The sequence below is a fragment of the Medicago truncatula genome, chromosome 8 (assembly GCF_003473485.1).
Source record: "Medicago truncatula cultivar Jemalong A17 chromosome 8, MtrunA17r5.0-ANR, whole genome shotgun sequence".
Taxonomy (NCBI): Eukaryota; Viridiplantae; Streptophyta; class Magnoliopsida; order Fabales; family Fabaceae; genus Medicago; species Medicago truncatula.
The window spans coordinates 30,264,261-30,281,569 of NC_053049.1; the positions used below are offsets into that span (position 1 = coordinate 30,264,261).

The following is a 17,309-nucleotide window of genomic DNA, read 5'->3' on the forward strand; positions in this document are numbered from 1 at the left end:
ATCAATGTTACAAATTAGCTCTATTTATAGGGAAATAGAGTAGCTTATGAACTAAGCCCAAAACCTAGTAGTATGGCCCACTAACACATTTGCTATTTGGACATCCAATATTAATATTTATAACACTCCCCCTTGGATGTCCATCGAGGATATGCCTCATTAAAACCTTACTAAAATAAAACCCCGTGGGAAAAAAAATCTAGTGAAGGAAAAAGAGTACAATATCCTTTTGAGTTTGAATTGCCTCGTTAAAAACCTTACCAGGAAAACCCAATGGGATAAAACCTTGGTGAAGGGAAAAAGAGTGCAGAACACATTTATTTCTCCCCCTCATGAAGACAAATATCTCTTAGACGGCGAAGACCAATTCTTAGTACAAGTTTCTCAAAAACTTTACTTGGGAGCGACTTTGTAAAAACATCTGCAAGATTATTACACGACCGAATTTGTTGAATGCTGATATCACCATCCTTCTGAAGATCATGAGTGAAAAAGAATTTTGGAGAAATGTGTTTTGTTCGGTCTCCTTTAATGTATCCTTCTTTCAACTGAGCGATGCATGTTGTATTATCTTCGTAAATTATTGTTGCATCCATTCTTCCGGAGGATAAACCACAATTCTTTTGGATGTGCTGAATCATGGATCTTAACCAAACACATTCTCTACTTGCCTCATGTAATGCTAAAAGTTCCGCGTGATTTGATGATGTTGCTGTTATTGTCTGTTTCACAGATCTCCATGAAATTGTTGTATTTCCACTTGTAAACAAATAACCTGTTTGTGATCTACCATGATGAGGATCTGATAAATAACCTGCATCTGCATAACCAATTAATTCTAGTTTGGGTACTTTAGGATAAAACAAACCCATATCCATTGTACCTCGAAGATAACGAAGTACATGCTTGACCCCATTCCAATGTCTTTGTGTAGGTGAAGAACTGTATCTTGATAATAGGTTAACAGAAAATGATATATCTGGACGCGTATAATTAGCAAGGTACATTAATGCTCCTATTGCACTAAGATATGGTACTTCAGGACCAAGTAGTTCTTCACCTTCTTCTCGAGGTCTGAAAGGATCTTTCTCCACATCTAGTGATCTAACAACCATTGGAGTAGGCAATGGATGAGATTTGTCCATGTAGAAACGTTTTAACACTTTTGCTATGTAAGTTTCTTGATGCAGAAAAATTCCATTATTTAAATGTTCGATTTGCAATCCGAGACAAAACTTTGTCTTTCCCAAATCTTTCATTTCGAATTCTTTCTTCAGGCAATCTATGGCTTTTGGAAGCTCTTCGGGAGTCCCAATAATGTTTATGTCATCAACATAGACAGCAATTATAGCAAATTCATTTTCAGATCTTTTCATAAAAATACATGGACAAACAGAGTCATTTTTGTATCCCTCCTTTAGCAAATATTCACTGAGGCGATTATACCACATGCGTCCAGATTGTTTTAGCCCATAGAGAGACTTATTTAATTTTATGGAGTAGTCTTCCCTAGATCCTGAACTATTTGTATCAGGTAAGTTAAATCTTTCAGGGATCTTCATGTAGATGTCACTATCAAGTGAGCCATACAAGTAGGCAGTAACCACATCCATCATATGCAAATTTAGCCCTTCATAAGCTATAAGACTAATTAAGTATCTAAAAGTAGTTGCGTCAACTACAGGTGAATATGTCTCATTAAAGTCAATCCCAGGTCTTTGCGAAAATCCTTGAGCAAAGAGTCTTGCTTTATATCTTGCAATTTCACCATTTTCATTACGTTTTCGCACAAACACCCATTTATACCCAACTGGTTTCACTCCTTTAGGTGTTCGGACGACAGGTCCAAAGACTTTTCTCTTGTTGAGCGAGTATAATTCTGCTTTAATTGCATCTTTCCATTTTGGCCAATTCTCGCTTTGTTTACAATCTTTAATAGACCTTGGTTCATGATCCTCGTTATCATTCATTACATTTAGCGCTATATTATATGCAAAAATACCGTCAACGTTGACTTCATGTCAGTTCCATTGTATTCCATTAGTGACATAATTTATTGAGATCTCTTGATTTTCATGTATGTCAGGTACCTGATCAGCTTCTTCTGGAACTGAAATATTGATTATGTCAGAAGGGTCTGTTGAAGTTTCTATATCCTCATTTGGGCCGTCTTTTCTTTTAGCTCCTTTTCTTGCACGAGGATTTTTATCTTTGGAACCGATTGGTCTGCCACGCTTCATGCGTGGTTGAGACTCGTTTGCAATATGAGATAGTCCAACATGAACATTCAATTTTATTGGAGCATTAGCAGCTGGTATGTATGATTTAGTCACACTTTTTGGATCAGTGAATGCATTTGGCAGTTGGTTTGCTAGACTTTGCAAATGAATTATCTTTTGAACTTCCAGTTCACATTGTTTAGTTCGAGGATCAAGATGAGACAATGAAGGTTCATTCCAACTGATCTCCTTTTTCAGCTGCATTTTCTCTTCCCCTAATGTTGGGAAATTTGATTCATCAAAGTGACAATCAGCAAATCGAGCTGTAAATAAATCTCCTGTCGTGGGTTCGAGATACTTTATAATAGATGGAGATTCATATCCAACATATATTCCCAACCTTCTTTGAGGACCCATCTTAGTGCGTTGTGGTGGAGAAATTGGAACATACACCGCACATCCAAATATTCGCAGATGGGAAATATTAGGTTCTTGACCAAAAACCAATTTCAAAGGGGAAGAGTCATGATAACTGGTTGGCCGGATGCGAATCAATGTTGCAGCATGCAGAATTGCATGTCCCCAAGTGGAAATTGGGAGTTTACATCTCATGAGAAGTGGTCTTGCAATTAACTGTATACGCTTAATAAATGATTCTGCAAGTCCATTTTGTGTATGAACATGTGCTACAGGATGTTCAATGTCAATTCCAATGGACATGCAATATTCATAACACGTTATCAGCACGCTCTAATCACTAAAAAGGTATTAATATAATATATTTCCCTAATTCAAACGTGAATAGGATCATTAGATATTTTTTTTGTTGTGCCTATTTAATTGTTATGATAATTATACTTTTGTATCGATGATTTTAGGTCACTGTTACAATTCCATCAATTGGAATCAGGACCTAATAGATACACATCATTGTTATTTTGCAAATAATATAGTGTTTATTTATTTTAATTCAACATACATGCATCCTTGAAGGACCGCTTAAAAGTAAATAAAGAAACTCTAATGAATTCTTGAAGAATTCAATACTAATGCATCCCGGAAGGATTGCACATAATTTTCTTAATGAATTCCTGAAGAATTCAACAGTAGTACTAATGCATCCCTGATGGATTGCACAAACAAAATTTTTTTAATGAATTCTTGAAGAGTTCAACACTAGTACTAATGCATCCCTGAAGGATTGCACAAATAAAATTTATTAATGAATTCTTAAAGACACTACTGCATCCCTGAAGGATCGCTAAAATTAAATATTTTTCTAATAAATTCCTGATGAATTTTAAACATCCCGAAGAATTGCACAAATAATTTATCAAAATTAATATGTATTTCTTGCAGAACTCAAGAATTTAATAAGTATACATCCCTGAAGGATTGTAAAAATACTACAATTTTCATTATCATTATCGTAAGCTTGTTCTTAATGTTCATTTTTAGTTATATTTTAATTTCGTGCTGATAACTTGTTATGAATATAAGTAAATAGAGACAGTAATAGAGAGAAGGAGAAGAAGAGAGAAATATTCTTATTCACTAGTCCATATCAATGTTACAAATGAGCTCTATTTATAGGGAAATAGAGTAACTTATGAACTAAACCCAAAACCTAGTAGTATGGCCCACTAACACATTTGCTATTTGGACATCCAATATTAATATTTATAACAAATTATATAAACTGAATGTGATAAAATTAAAAAGATAGAGAATGCCCGAAAAACACGGAGGGTGAAAAAAGATATTCTCGAAAAATTAAATTCATCTAAAAGTCCAATCCATCAACAGCAGCAGCGGCAGCTCATTACAAACAGCAAAATTACTGCTTTGCCCTTAATGTATGAGGATTCAGAAAACACATTGGATTGGAGAAAAGTAACATCAAGTCATCAACTACCTTCTCAACCGATCGTATAAAGAAAAAGTTCGCCGGAAAAGCCGCCGGTGTTTATCGTCGGCCGCCGTGAACGGTAAGGTAAGAAACATGTGCACTCATTTTACAGATGAATTTAGGTTTTTTTTTTAATGAGAATTTAACTTTATTGATTGATTTCTTGCTTTTGGTTAAGTTGAGTGGATTGAAATATATTATTGACATATTTTGTGCAGAAAATTCAATTTCAATTTTTTAGTAGCAGAATATGGGTGATGAATTTCACTTATATCTGTTTCGTATTTCTTGTTTGTTTGCGATGAAATTGATTAATGATCACAGAAACAGAATGATAAGATATGTGTGTATTATAACTATTCATTGTAAATGATGAACATAGAAGCTATACAATGAAAAATATTACAATTCCAGAGTCAGAGACAAACGAGATTTATGATAACATTATTTGCTGGTTTTTTAAGTGTAACGTTCACAGGGTTTTAGTTTTGTTCAAGTTGAGTATAATTTAGTTTAAAGAATTTTAGTTTTAGTTCAAGTTGAGTATAGTTTATTATAAATGGTTGGTTATGCAGAGCCTTGAATGTTAAAGTGACATGTTATTATGTTAATGTGTTTTATTTTATCAACTTATAATGACGTTGTGTCAAAGAACACCAAGGTAACTGGTTTACTCTACGCTGTTGTTTTTTATGCCCCCTTGATTATCTTAGCATTCAACATTAGGAAAAGGATGATTCTTGTGATATATTTCGTGTTTCCTGTTTTTGTTTATTATGTGTTGTAAAAACAGAAAAACATCTTTCATTTTCTCTTTTGTTAGATGTCTTTTCGTTCATAGGCATAAGAATGCTCTCAATAAAATCAACCATGCTATACCCCATATTATATATAGCTACCATTCACACTAGTTTGAAGGGCTAGTTTGAAAGGCTCCTGCTTCAGTTTAGTAGCTAGCTATTAGTGACACCAATTTTTCACCTAGACATTAGTTTTTATCTCCATAATGATAAAATATGAAACCCATTTTAGTTCATTCATGTCAAGTCAATTTCAAATAGTACAAAAAGTCACAATCTGTAGCAAATGAGATGGACCACCAATTTGTCATACTCTTAGCCGGTAACCAACTTGTGTCAATGTTGATCAGACAGCACCAGTAGCTAGTGATAATGTTATATACCACCAGAGTGAACTTGATAGGAACTTGCAATATAAGCTTGCCTTCAACTCAATTTGACTTCATCCAATGCTAGGACTTGCTTACTTTAGGTAGAAATGTCGTTTTGGCAATCATACTTGGTATGATTATATTTATTACTTGCATAGTCAATGACTTAATAATTAATAAAGAAAACAAGGGCAGTTGCATCAATACTGTACCCCACAAAATCCCGAACCTAGACAACAGATTCATACCCTCATTTTCACGGTGCTTAATTTGCTGCTTATTTTTTTGAGCCTGTTAAGAGGGAAATTGGCCAAATAAGAAGTTAAGAATCAAAGGATCAATCAGTTTTTGAACTGTTCTAATAAGTTCAGAAACCAGATCAACAAACCAATTTGGAAATCAGTTCAGAAACCAGTTCTGTTTGGGAATTTAAAATTGCGTCAACGATTCAGAAAATCATTTCAGTTCGCATGGAGTACCAAAACTGATTAAATTTGGTTCGAATGAACTGGTTTCTTGTTAGTTCGGTTTAGTTTTCTTTGTTAAATTGAACCATGAACACTCTGTCATGGTGTCTATTTTATGATTTTATTCAAGCTGCATTTCTGATAAACTTCTGAAGATTTCCTTCACCTTCGCATTCATCAATTTGATGTAGATTTTTATAAGGAAGGTTATATTTTAATTTCCAATTCCTTTCAGCTCAATGCAGACTTTAAGAATATACTTGTGCCGAGTATGCAACCAATATTTTGTTGAATTTGTTTATACTCTCTATTATTGTAAATGCTAACAGTCATCTGTGTATTTTTGTTGTCAACAGAAAGCAAAAAAAAATAGGAATCAAAATGGAATTAGCAGACAGAGCAGTTGGATTTCTATTGTCCTTTATAAGCTTATCGATATTCACTTATTATACTTTCTGGGTTATCATCCTGGTTAGTAACTTGCCAAGTATTTTTAAATGTATTATGGCTATCTGATTTTAACTTCCTAATAAGTTATCTTGTGCTCTTTCAGCCCTTTGTAGATGATGACCATTTCGTACACAAGTATTTCTTACCCCAAGAATATGCCATATTAATACCTGTTTCTGCTGGTGTTGCTCTTATTTGCCTCTTATGCATATTTATTGGGTTCGTGATGCTCAAATCCAAGAAGAAGAAGGCATAATGTATGTTGCACAATTTATTTTGATGTTTCGAAACAACAATGTGTTTTCTCTAGCATTTTATACATGAAAATGGAATTATAACTATGCCATATGACCGTAGTGTCAGGAATTGGCTACCACATTACCTCGTTTTTGTAGCTGGCAGGGAGATTTTTTGTCCTTAATGTATCTACTATCTAACATGCAACATGGATTTGGTTCCTCTCCGTTTACTCTTAATTTTTTTTCATTCTTGTTAGAAGAGAGATAGAGACACAAACAATTATTTACTTAATTTTGTTTGTGTATAAGGTTCACCAAAATTGTTTTTGTCACCTTGGCTCCTTACATGAGGGTGAAAAGGAGGGGATCTAAATCTCACATATAACCGTACCAAACATTTTTGTTTATTGAATTCTCCTTACTGCCACTTTTTAAAGTGAAATCAAAATATTGTTTTTGTCATACCCGGGTTTACTTGGAACATAATATTATGTATGTAAATATATTCCATATGTTTTGAAAAAGAGTGTCTTCATATTTGTTTAGAAGATCTTTCGGCCAACGCAACATTTTGTTGAATCTTTATTTGATGGAAAATATGTTGTCAAAACATGGTTGTTAAAGGTGATGGACTCGTAAAACAAGGGAGAGTGTGGGATATTTGTTTTGTCTTTTTTCTGGATATTCTGAACCAAGTAGGAGCAATCCTCGTGCATGTATCATGTAACTTGAAAATGAAAAGGCCTCCCTTCTTTTGATGAGACTGAGTTGCTACAATTGAGAAGTAGAGGGTTTGTGGTTCGAATGTCTTTGCACCAAGTGCTACACTTTGCATTAGGAATGTTTATTCTTCATTAGAGCTGTCAATGTATGCAAGCTAATAAGACTTGGCTCCAGCCGACATGTTGGGGGACCAAAAAGTTCCCAAGCATAATATTTTTAATCTTTTTACTCAAACTTTTTTTTATCTCTTTCAAAGCTTTGATCCTACATAAAAGTTAATTTTAGTTTTCAGTTAATTTTAGCCAATTATTAGAAACAAAGAAGGAACCTCACATAACAAACTCTTGCATTGAGTTATTTTTTTGTAAAAATCTCAACCAGAAATTCTAAGGAGAAATTATTATAAAGAGGAGCATAAAATGTGAAAGTAAGGAGCAAAATTGAACCTCATTGTGAATTCTTTTCAACAATAACTATACCAATCACAAATAAAAAAGTAAGTTGTAAAAACAATTTATTAACATGTTAAACCATAAGTCATTTTGTATTACAGAGTTTACTTGTTCTACAAGTAACTGATTACAGCTAAGCTAGCCTAGACTATTGTAACTGTTTTTCAGTTAGTTAGATAGGTTAGTTACAGTTGGTTAGTAGCTATAGATTAGGGTAGTAAGTCTCACTCTATATAAAGATATAGCACCTCATTGTAATACTTAGATTGTTGAATAATAAAGTTCCTTTCTCTCTATTTCATTGTCTTCATCAAGCCTCTGCACATTGCAAGCTTGATTTACATTTTCATGGAGGTTGAGATCAACCTTTAACATAACATGTGATATGAGTTCAAATCCTTTTCCCTATTCATATGCTTCTACCATAAAATTATTAAGGTACAGGTAAAGAGAGAAAACATCCAAAAAAATCATGAATAAGATCACAAGATTGTAAATATACATGTGCAATTGCACTGGCTCTTGCTCAATCATTGCTTCCTTCCCCCCCCCCCCCCCCCCCCCCCCCCTCCACTTTTTTTTCTTTTCAAAAGACCAGTTTTGAATTTCACATCATGTTTGAAAATAAAATAAGTGAAAGTAAATTGATATTTGTTTATGTAATGCTAAAGGGTTTCTTAAATAACTTAGGCACAAAATGATTGCTTAACCTTGAGTTGCCAAGGAAAGTCTTCGACTAAACCTAAATCTCTTTATGATTGATAGTTTGTATGGCCAGAAATCTAAAACATAGACTTACAAAAACACACAGTAAAAAACAGATTAAAGTAAGAAACTGTATCATTTTGTGTTACATTGTGTTTTGGATGGATGATACTACACATTTTGTGTTTTGAAAGGATGATACTAGACATGATTCTTTGCCGGAATATTTCAAAAGCAACAAAAAAAAAAAAGTGTAATAAAGAAATAAATAAATTTTACTACTAATAGTATGCTTAAAAGAAGCTAGCAAATGTTAAATTTGTCATAATACTATGTTGCTTTATTCTAGACTAGACATGCATATTATTCTTGTGAGATGTGTTGGTGGTGAGATAGTGAACGCAGCTCCTCAATTAAGGCATTCAACTGTGAGTAAGATGATCCATCTTCTTCCACAGCTTTCTTTGCCATTTCTGCAAGCATTTTTGCTTTGTTCCTCATTTCATATGCTTCTTCCCCTTCCATAACCCTCTTCACAGCCTTCTCCACTGCATCCCATTCAACATTATCCCCAACCTTCATAACCCACTTTTTAACTCCAACAGGTACACCAGTTTTAAGTACCTCAGTGACCAACTTCTCATTGTAAAATTGCTCGGCCGCCACAGGCCAAGTAATCATAGGTACTCCAGCTACCACTCCTTCTAAAACCGAATTCCATCCGCAATGCGTCACAAATGCCCCGATTGCTTCATGTTCAAGAATCATCACTTGTGGAGACCAACCTCTTATAATTAGTCCTTTTCCTTCCGTTCTTTCCTCGAATCCTTCAGGTAGCCATTCATCTCCATCTTCTGTCTGTGTCCTCACAACCCAAATAAAATTATGCCCTGATGCTTCGAGTCCCATAGCAATTTCCTTAAGCTGAGAGTTAAGGAAGTGTGTCATACTTCCAAAACACATGTAAACAACTGAGTTGATATTTTTTGTGTCAAGCCACTTTAGACACTCGTGTTTGTCAATAGATGCTTCTTTTCCTCGGTACGATGGTATTTCTTCCTCCTTATTTCTATTGTGAATTGAGAATGGACCTATATGCCATTCTTTTATTCCAAGTACCTCTCTATAATAATCTGCATAAACATTCTCGAGCTCATAGAAGCTATTAACAATAACTCCGTAACTCCTCACCTCCGAATCCTTAATTTCCTCAAATAATTTGGCAAAGCTTTGGCTTATGGGATCGTTTTCGGTGAGTGTATTTGGCAGCTGCAACCTTGTCATTTTGATATTACCGGGAAGATCGGTAATCTCAAATAGGTCAGTGTCAGAAGAAACATTTTTGTAAGGTTGATATTTCTTCATGCATTGAGAAGCACACAATGAAAAGAAACTAGTGCCATGGAACACAATCCTAGGAATTCCAAATTTTGCAGCCGAATCGGTTGCCCATGGAAAGAACATATCAGCAACAACACAATGTGGTTTTTGCTGAAGCAATAGTTCTTCAAAGGGTTGTTGTAGCAATCTAATAGCAGCAAAGAATGCAGGAACAAAGGAAACTGAAGGGATTGAATCAACATTCTCACATCCTTCAGGTAAACCTGCCTCTACACAAGGGAACTTGATGGTTTGAATATCTATATTGTTAAAATGGATTTTGGATTGTTCTAGGGCTTTGGAGATGGGAGGTTTGTTGAGGGGTGTGGTGACTATGGTAACCCTAACACCTTTTGAAGCAAATAGTTTGGCCATATCAATGGTAGGTATTGTATGGCCATGGCCCATGAAAGGGAAAACTAATATGTGTAAAGGATTGGATTGACTGTCCATATTTCTCACTTGTGATTTTTTTGCTCACAATGAGGTATAAGGAGAGGATTTTGAAGTGTCAATGTGTTATATCTCTGAATGAAAATAATAATAAAAGTTGAGGATTTATAACTACTATTAGCTTTTGGTCAAATACTATAAATTGAGGAAGTATTTAATTTCTTTGACTGAAAAATTCTTTCACATTGGAGTAATTATTATCATAATTTTGTAGATTATAAAAAAAAAAAAAAAATATTTAAAGGTAAAAAATATTTATTTTAATGAACATTCATTTCATGTGAAGGGAAAATTTTTAATGACAGGATCAATATGGTCAAGAATAAACACCAGATTTTGGAATTGGTTAAATTCTGAAATTGAATATTAGTTTTATTTGGAAATGAAAAATTTGAATGGATTTCATTTTAAAATATTTCTTGTTTTACTATGTGAGTCTTATTAGAGTTGACTGTATTTATTTTAAAGAGATCATATATTTTTATATTAAAATTATTATTTTATAAATATTAAATATATAGTATGATGGAAATTGCAGGGATGGCAAAGCGAGCTGGCCCGTCCCGTTTAGCCCCGCCCCACCTAAGCCCGCTTAAAACGGGACGAGACGAGGCAAGTCAAATTAAGTGACCGAGTCCAACATCTCACCCCATCCCATTTAGTGGCGGACACGCGAGTTGGCGGGTCAGCCACCAAACAAAAACCGGGCCGGCCACCAAACAAAAACCTTATTTTTTAGAGAAAAAAAAAAACTTTTTTAATGCATTTTGTTACAACATAATTGTTTCAAAAAAAAAAAAAAACTATGTTGCTTTTATCGTAAAAAATATAAAAGAATAGCATCAAATAAATTTGTGGTAAAAACAAGATAATTCAAAAACAAATTTTCGAACTAAACATCATACTTAATAGCAAAATAAGGAAAATCCTCCAACATAATACAAATTTGCAACGTACAACAAATCATAAAATAAATCCAACAACCAAAATAAATCCAAAAAGATAAAATAAGTCTATAAAAAGAAAGAAAAACGAGTTAAGCGTGCCGACCCATCCCACCCCGTGCCCGCCCCATTTTTCGACAAGTTAAGCGGGGGAAATCAACTATAAAAAATGAGTTCAAAACCTCGACTCAGCCCGCCAAAAATAGCGAGCTAAACGGTCCGTCCGACGGGTTGTGCCCGTTTTGCCACCCATAGAAATTGGAAATATAATATGCTATTTTTCTATGTAAAAAAAGTTATATATACTTGAAAAAATGATACAAACTGTAACAAATTTAATATTATACTATTAATACTAACTTTATTGATCTCGTGAATTAGTAAATAAAGGACTAATACCTCAAATTCGTCCTTGAATTTTGAAAAATCGGCCAATTTCGTCCCTGAATTTTGCGAAATATCAAATTAGTCCCTGAATTTTACAGACGTCCATCAAATCCGTCCCTCCGTCCAAAAGGTCCGTCAATAGTGATGATGTGGCTTCTTGCATGCTTTGTTGTCCTGTACACGTGTCAGCAAGTCAGCCACGTGTACAAGGACTAAATTGATGGAAATGGTCAAAATTCGATATTTAACATTTCAGTATCTTTTTTCCTGTGTTTCCAATTATACCCCTCTATTACTTGTGTTGTCCTGGATCGATTTGAGACTTACTGTCATAATTTGAAGACTAATTTGATGGATTTTGTTATAATTTAAGGGCTTATATGATTGATTTTATTTGCAGAGAATGAGTACAAGGAGATATGGCATGAGAGGACCAATGATTTCTAATGACATACATAAACAAACACTACTGAGGGGTCATGCTCCACAAGATCCAACTGCTCTTGGGGTTATTAGAATTTCAAATCCAAATTACGGGTCATCCGCTTCTACTCAACCCCAATACATGGAGTTTATCCCAACTCCAGGATTTCCAAAGCATTGATGCATGTTTAAATTATGTTTTTGGACTAGTTTAATTAATGCTTTTTGGACTTATTTAGTTTACGCTTTTTTGGATATGTAATCACTTAAGAACATCAAATGATTTGATGACTATGTAATGTTATTTTTTTGGCTATGTAATGACTTATGAACATCAAATATATGACTTATGATGGTATGAAAATGTCTGTCTTTTTATAATCAAAGTGTATGTCTTTTACTTTTTACTTTGTTCAGCAAATGTATGCACCAAGGATCACAGTGATATCTGTTGTGAAAATTCAAGGACCTATTTGATGGTATTTAAACTAATTTGAGGATCGATATGATGGATATGTATATAATTCAAGGACCAATTTGATTGAAATATTTTGACAGAAAGGTTTGGTTCATTCATTGACAACCTCTTTTCATTACAACATTACATGGACTTGGCACAATACAATATCATTTTTAACAACTCAATCAAACAAAATACTCCTATCAATATCTTAATCAACCTAAGCTCACTTCCTACACAATCAACTTTATCCATCAACCTTGTCCTCCAAAATACACCTAGAGCTTGAAGATGAATACCGGTTGTTGTAGTTGTTTTTGCTCATTCGCGCACCACCCATCAATTCTGAACACCGAATCTACAAGGCAGACCACTTGATTTATGAATTTCGAATTTAATCAAAAAAATTAGGGTTCTAAGTTTTTTGAATTGGGGAAGAAATTTGACATCAATTCATGGAAGAAATTTTGGGGATTTTGAACTCTGTAAGGAATTATAACATTAGGGTTCCAAATTTATATATTTGGGGAAGAAATAGCCCTTAATAAGGAAGAGGAGAAAGAGCCGTTACTCACAAAGAAGGGAAAGAGCCGTTGCCAATTTTCTGAAAATCTATCAATTTGGTCCTTGGAAATTTTGTGTAAATCCATCAATTTGGTCCTTGGAAATTTTGTGTAAATCAATCAGTTTGGTCCCTGCTTGCGTGGCATCTTACGTGGTAAGCTTTGTCAGAGGTTAACGTTACACGTCACCTCCGTTAACAGACCAACTTAACGGAGGGACTGATTTAATTGACATTTTGTAAATTCAGGGACTAATTTGATATTTTGCAAAATTCAGGGACGAAATTGGCCGATTTTTCAAAATTCAAGGACGAATTTGAGGTATTAGTCGTAAATAAAGGTATAATGTAGTAATTCAATATTTTAGGATAACTAATTGAATACAGTTTTCTAGCATGTGCAATTGTACATTGTAAATATAATTAAGATTTAAATATACAAATTGTCCCGTAAAAATTAAAAAAAAAATTGTTTTATTTTATTGACGCAACAAACTTAAGACATTTCATTAATAATAGTAATAGCAATACAGCTTGGCAAGGTCGGTCCAATGTATTTGTAGGCCGAAAGAAAATCTTGAATTGAGGCGTTTTAAATAGGTTGACAAAGAAGTTTTTATAGTAAAAGGAGTTTTAGTTGCTTATACCAAAAAAAAAAAAAAAAGGAGTTTTAGTTGGAATGTTAATTTGGGTTATGTATTCAAATCTAACTTATTTTCTGCACTCAAAAATTAAGCTTGCAGCAATGTGAATGATATCTCCAATTTGTAAATGCGAAATATTAGATCTAGCGAAACAACTTTTATGACAACTTCACCATAAAAGCCTAAAGTGAGTATAGTGGATCTTTTGTTTTTGACTTCCATTACCCATGTTTTCCGCTCAGCATCAAATCTAAAAGTCACAAGTGACAAGTTCATGGGAATAGTTGTCGCTATAAATAGCATCTCTCTTTGAAAATTAATTGTGCCTAGCTAGTGTGTTTATTGGACTATAGTTTGGAAATATATTCATTAACAATTTTATTTTATTAATCTCAGCAGCAATAAAAATGAATTAGTGTTGGAATAGAAAAGGGAGGAATGAACTTCCATGCCATTAATACAACTCCGTCATGACCACAGAGGTTCTATCTCATTGTTGTGGCCTTTAGCAGTTTCTGCTATGCTGAATTTCGGCAAATGTTTCCTAATCTGAAATTCTGAATCTAAACAGAAAATATTCAAAATGGTTTAAGTTGATTTTAGTTTGTTCTGTTCACCACTCTAGACACAAGAGGCGCCACTAACGACTAAGTGGTGAAATATTTGGGCTACAAGCTCCCCACACGGTGGGGAAAGAGGTTCCTCATTACCTCTATGAATAGACCTATTACTTAAAGTTGAAACCTAAGCCGCGGTACACTATTAGTGAGGTTTCTAATGTTCTTCACATGAACATTTGACGCTCACCGTGAGGCCTGATAAAACTAACTTGAGCATCATGGTATCCCCATAATGGGGCGTACATTTATCATTACTCTACAAGAAATAAACAGGTACCAATAATTTTATCAAATTTATAAAGTTTGAACTTGAACTTCAACATGATCACAATCACAAGAGCCAAAAATTGATGGCCTGGCTCCATCAGTAGTTTACAACCAGTCTCCAGAAAAATGACTCAACGAAGGGAAAGGCTTCGACCCTATTTCATCACACAACATTGCCTTGAACCAATCCATGTTTGGCCTTCTAATCTGCAGGAAACAACAAGTTAGCTGGCAACAAATATTTTTCGGTTCAAAGTCATTGGAGAAATATTTTTCTTCAACATTGATTTTGATATTAATACAGAGTTTCAGCGAAAAAGAAAAAACTGTATATATAAAGCAATGAGAATGAGGAATGTTACAGAGAAAGGAAAAGGACACAATGTCCCGAGATATATAGATCTCAAGGTATTTGTTGTCTATCAACAATGTCTCAATGATATTAGCGGAAGTTGAACTTTTTATCAATTGTGGAATATGAGTCAACTCTTTATCAATCTAATCAATCGATTAATGAAAATTGCAATTTAATCTCATATTTTAACATATTACTCGATTCAATCATTTAATCAAAAAAAATTTTAAAAATATTGATTAAAGAGTTACAAAGTGTGTTAAGTTGCCTATTGTATACATCAAGAAAAATGAAACTCAATTTGATCTCTAACAATTTTCTTTCGGTCTAATTTAGTCCCAATAAAAATAATATCAAACTAGTCCTTGACATTTTTAAACTATATAACCTAGTGATAAGATTATTTGGATAGTCAGCTTATCTGGTTTATAGCACAAGCACTTAATACGAAAAAAGCTAATGAAAATTGTCATAAGATGTTTTCAAAAGTTCTTTTAAATAGTCACACAACACTTATATCAGTAGATAAGTTCAAATAAGGCAATATGAAAAGTTACAAGTCTAAATTATTGAATTATTACCTCTAATAGAGAGAGAGAGAGAGAATAGATAGATTAAACCCAAGAATTATCAAAAGCAGCAGAAGTAATAGCTTGAGCAAACTCCTGAAAACTGATCATCCCATCACCATCCATATCAGCTTCCTTGATCATTCCGGTCAACTCCTCCGCCGTTAAAGCATGTCCCAATTTCGCCATCGAATGAGCTAACTCCGCTGCCGTGATAAACCCGTTCCCATCCCGATCAAACATCCTAAACAGCTGCCGTAGCTGCTCCTCCGTATAGGGAGACTTTGCCGGCAACAACTCCGGCGCCACCAACGCAACAAACTCCGAGAATTCTATTAATCCGTTATTGTTTGTGTCTGCTCTTTGTATGAATCCTTCTAACTGCTCCGCGCTTGGCTTTAAACCAAGCGAACGGAGAAGGGAGTTTAGTTCTAACTGTGTTAGGGTTCCGTCGTTGTTTCGATCAAATGATCGGAAAATTTCACGTAATTCGGAGATTTGTTCGTCGTCTAATTTCACTTGGTGTTGCTTCTTGTTCATTTCAAATGGTGTAGTTTTTTTTTCAAATGGTGTAGTTTTTGTATGAATGTTGTTAAGTTTTGTTTGAAAGGAAGAAAAGAAAAAGGTTTTTTTTTTTTTGTGTGAGTATGGAAATTGTTCCGAATTTGAAGTGGTTTACTCAAATGTAGGATCTGTTTTGAATTTTTCTAAAGAATGGTTCAGAGATTGAATATTTGTAGTAAAGGGTGTATTATACAAATGAATTATGAATTATAATAGAAGGAGAAGGTGAACATTTTTATTTTTTTTAATAAAGTAATTGAGGATTTTCTGAGTCAAACTTATTATGAAAAAAAAAGTATGTATGAATATGGTTTTATTAATTAATTTGAAAGGCCAAATGTGATAATGCAATGGGTTGGTGATGCATTCATGTCACCCACAAATTTGTCTACAGAATCTTCTCTCCTTTTTGACTTTGAATGTTTCCTCTTCTCAAATTTAGAGTGAATTTTAAAATATTTCTATGTCTCGTCCTGATACTGATATAGTGTATTTATACAATAAAATTATTTTAAAATGGGTATTCATTTTGATTTTAAATGGAATTTAATCAATTTCTTCTAATTAAACTATTTAATTAATATGATTTACATACTTTTAGGGTTCATGGTTAGGATAGGGAGACAGGAACTTGCTTAAATCTCATGTTTGATGCACCAAATGGATATGATAAAATAAACTATTTTCCTATCTTATCTTGATTCTTTGTAATTTATATCCTGTGTATAAGCTAGGTTAGAAATTATCTTGATGGGATTAGGAGATCATTCCTTATTTATTATCTTGATATTCTGTCATTTTTAAAATATTGTTATTTTTAAAATAATGATAGCATGTATTTTCTATTATAATTAATAATATGCCATTTTTTATAATATTTAATTAATTATGAGAGCAATTTTTTCATTTAATTATAATGATATCCTGTTTGTTATCATGTGCACATTAAACACATGATAGGATTAATGTTTATCATGTCCTTATCATATCATATTTCTATCCAGCTTTATATCATATCCTACCTCTATTCTATCATGACCATCAAACAGACTTTTAAATTAGAACTCATATTTAATTTTTGGTTTAAATGTGTCATTGGTCCCTGCACTTTCATCAGATTTTGGCATTGGTCCCTGCACTTTTTTTTGTTTGGCCTTGGTCCTTGCACTTTGTAAAAATATTGGTATTGGTCCCTCTGTCAACTTTCTGTTAAAAAGAAAAAACACAAAACCAACGGAGTGCCACGTAGCCCAATCATTTCACGCCATGTGGCACCAATATCAATATTTTTACAAAGTGCAGAGACCAATATCAATAGTTTTTTGTTTTTTTTTAACATAAAGTTA

General features: G+C 33.6%; 3 protein-coding genes across 5 annotated transcripts; 1 reads left to right on the forward strand and 2 right to left on the reverse strand.

Annotated features, from left to right (window-relative positions):
* Positions 1-4,031: 4,031 nt before the first annotated feature.
* LOC11425238 (dolichol-phosphate mannose synthase subunit 2) lies at positions 4,032-6,692 on the forward strand. Of its 3 annotated transcripts, XM_039828425.1 has the most exons (4): positions 4,057-4,075; positions 4,113-4,207; positions 6,123-6,237; positions 6,320-6,692. In XM_039828425.1, the coding sequence occupies exons 3-4, from the start codon at positions 6,148-6,150 to the stop codon at positions 6,470-6,472; spliced, it is 243 nt and encodes an 80-aa protein (XP_039684359.1). In that variant the 5' UTR covers positions 4,057-4,075; positions 4,113-4,207; positions 6,123-6,147; the 3' UTR covers positions 6,473-6,692. The 3 variants fall into 3 exon arrangements, with proteins under 3 accessions (XP_003628775.1, XP_024627968.1, XP_039684359.1); XM_003628727.4 differs by having other exon boundaries at positions 4,032-4,212; XM_024772200.2 differs by having other exon boundaries at positions 4,034-4,207.
* Positions 6,693-8,640: 1,948 nt separating this feature from the next.
* LOC11421705 (scopoletin glucosyltransferase) lies at positions 8,641-10,208 on the reverse strand. The gene has a single exon (XM_003628728.3). The coding sequence runs from the start codon at positions 10,166-10,168 to the stop codon at positions 8,699-8,701; it is 1,470 nt and encodes a 489-aa protein (XP_003628776.1). The 5' UTR covers positions 10,169-10,208; the 3' UTR covers positions 8,641-8,698.
* A 3,798-nt stretch (positions 10,209-14,006) lies between these two features.
* Positions 14,007-16,194, reverse strand: LOC11444791 (probable calcium-binding protein CML18). Its single transcript, XM_024771781.2, has 2 exons — positions 15,412-16,194; positions 14,007-14,682 (listed from the first exon to the last, which is right to left on the reverse strand). The coding sequence occupies exon 1, from the start codon at positions 15,937-15,939 to the stop codon at positions 15,445-15,447; it is 495 nt and encodes a 164-aa protein (XP_024627549.1). The 5' UTR covers positions 15,940-16,194; the 3' UTR covers positions 14,007-14,682; positions 15,412-15,444.
* Between the last annotated feature and the right edge of the window lie 1,115 nt (positions 16,195-17,309).

What these genes read in the sequence shown, in the direction of transcription:
- LOC11425238 (XM_003628727.4), top strand. Translation starts at nt 6,148, where the DNA reads ATGGAATTAGCAGACAGAGCAGTTGGATTTCTATTGTCCTTTATAAGC. An exon ending in CTTTCTGGGTTATCATCCTG is followed by an intron (nt 6,238 to 6,319) that starts GTTAGTAACTTG and finishes GTGCTCTTTCAG; the next exon opens with CCCTTTGTAGATGATGACCA.
- LOC11421705 (XM_003628728.3), bottom strand. Translation starts at nt 10,168, where the DNA reads ATGGACAGTCAATCCAATCCTTTACACATATTAGTTTTCCCTTTCATG.
- LOC11444791 (XM_024771781.2), bottom strand. Translation starts at nt 15,939, where the DNA reads ATGAACAAGAAGCAACACCAAGTGAAATTAGACGACGAACAAATCTCC.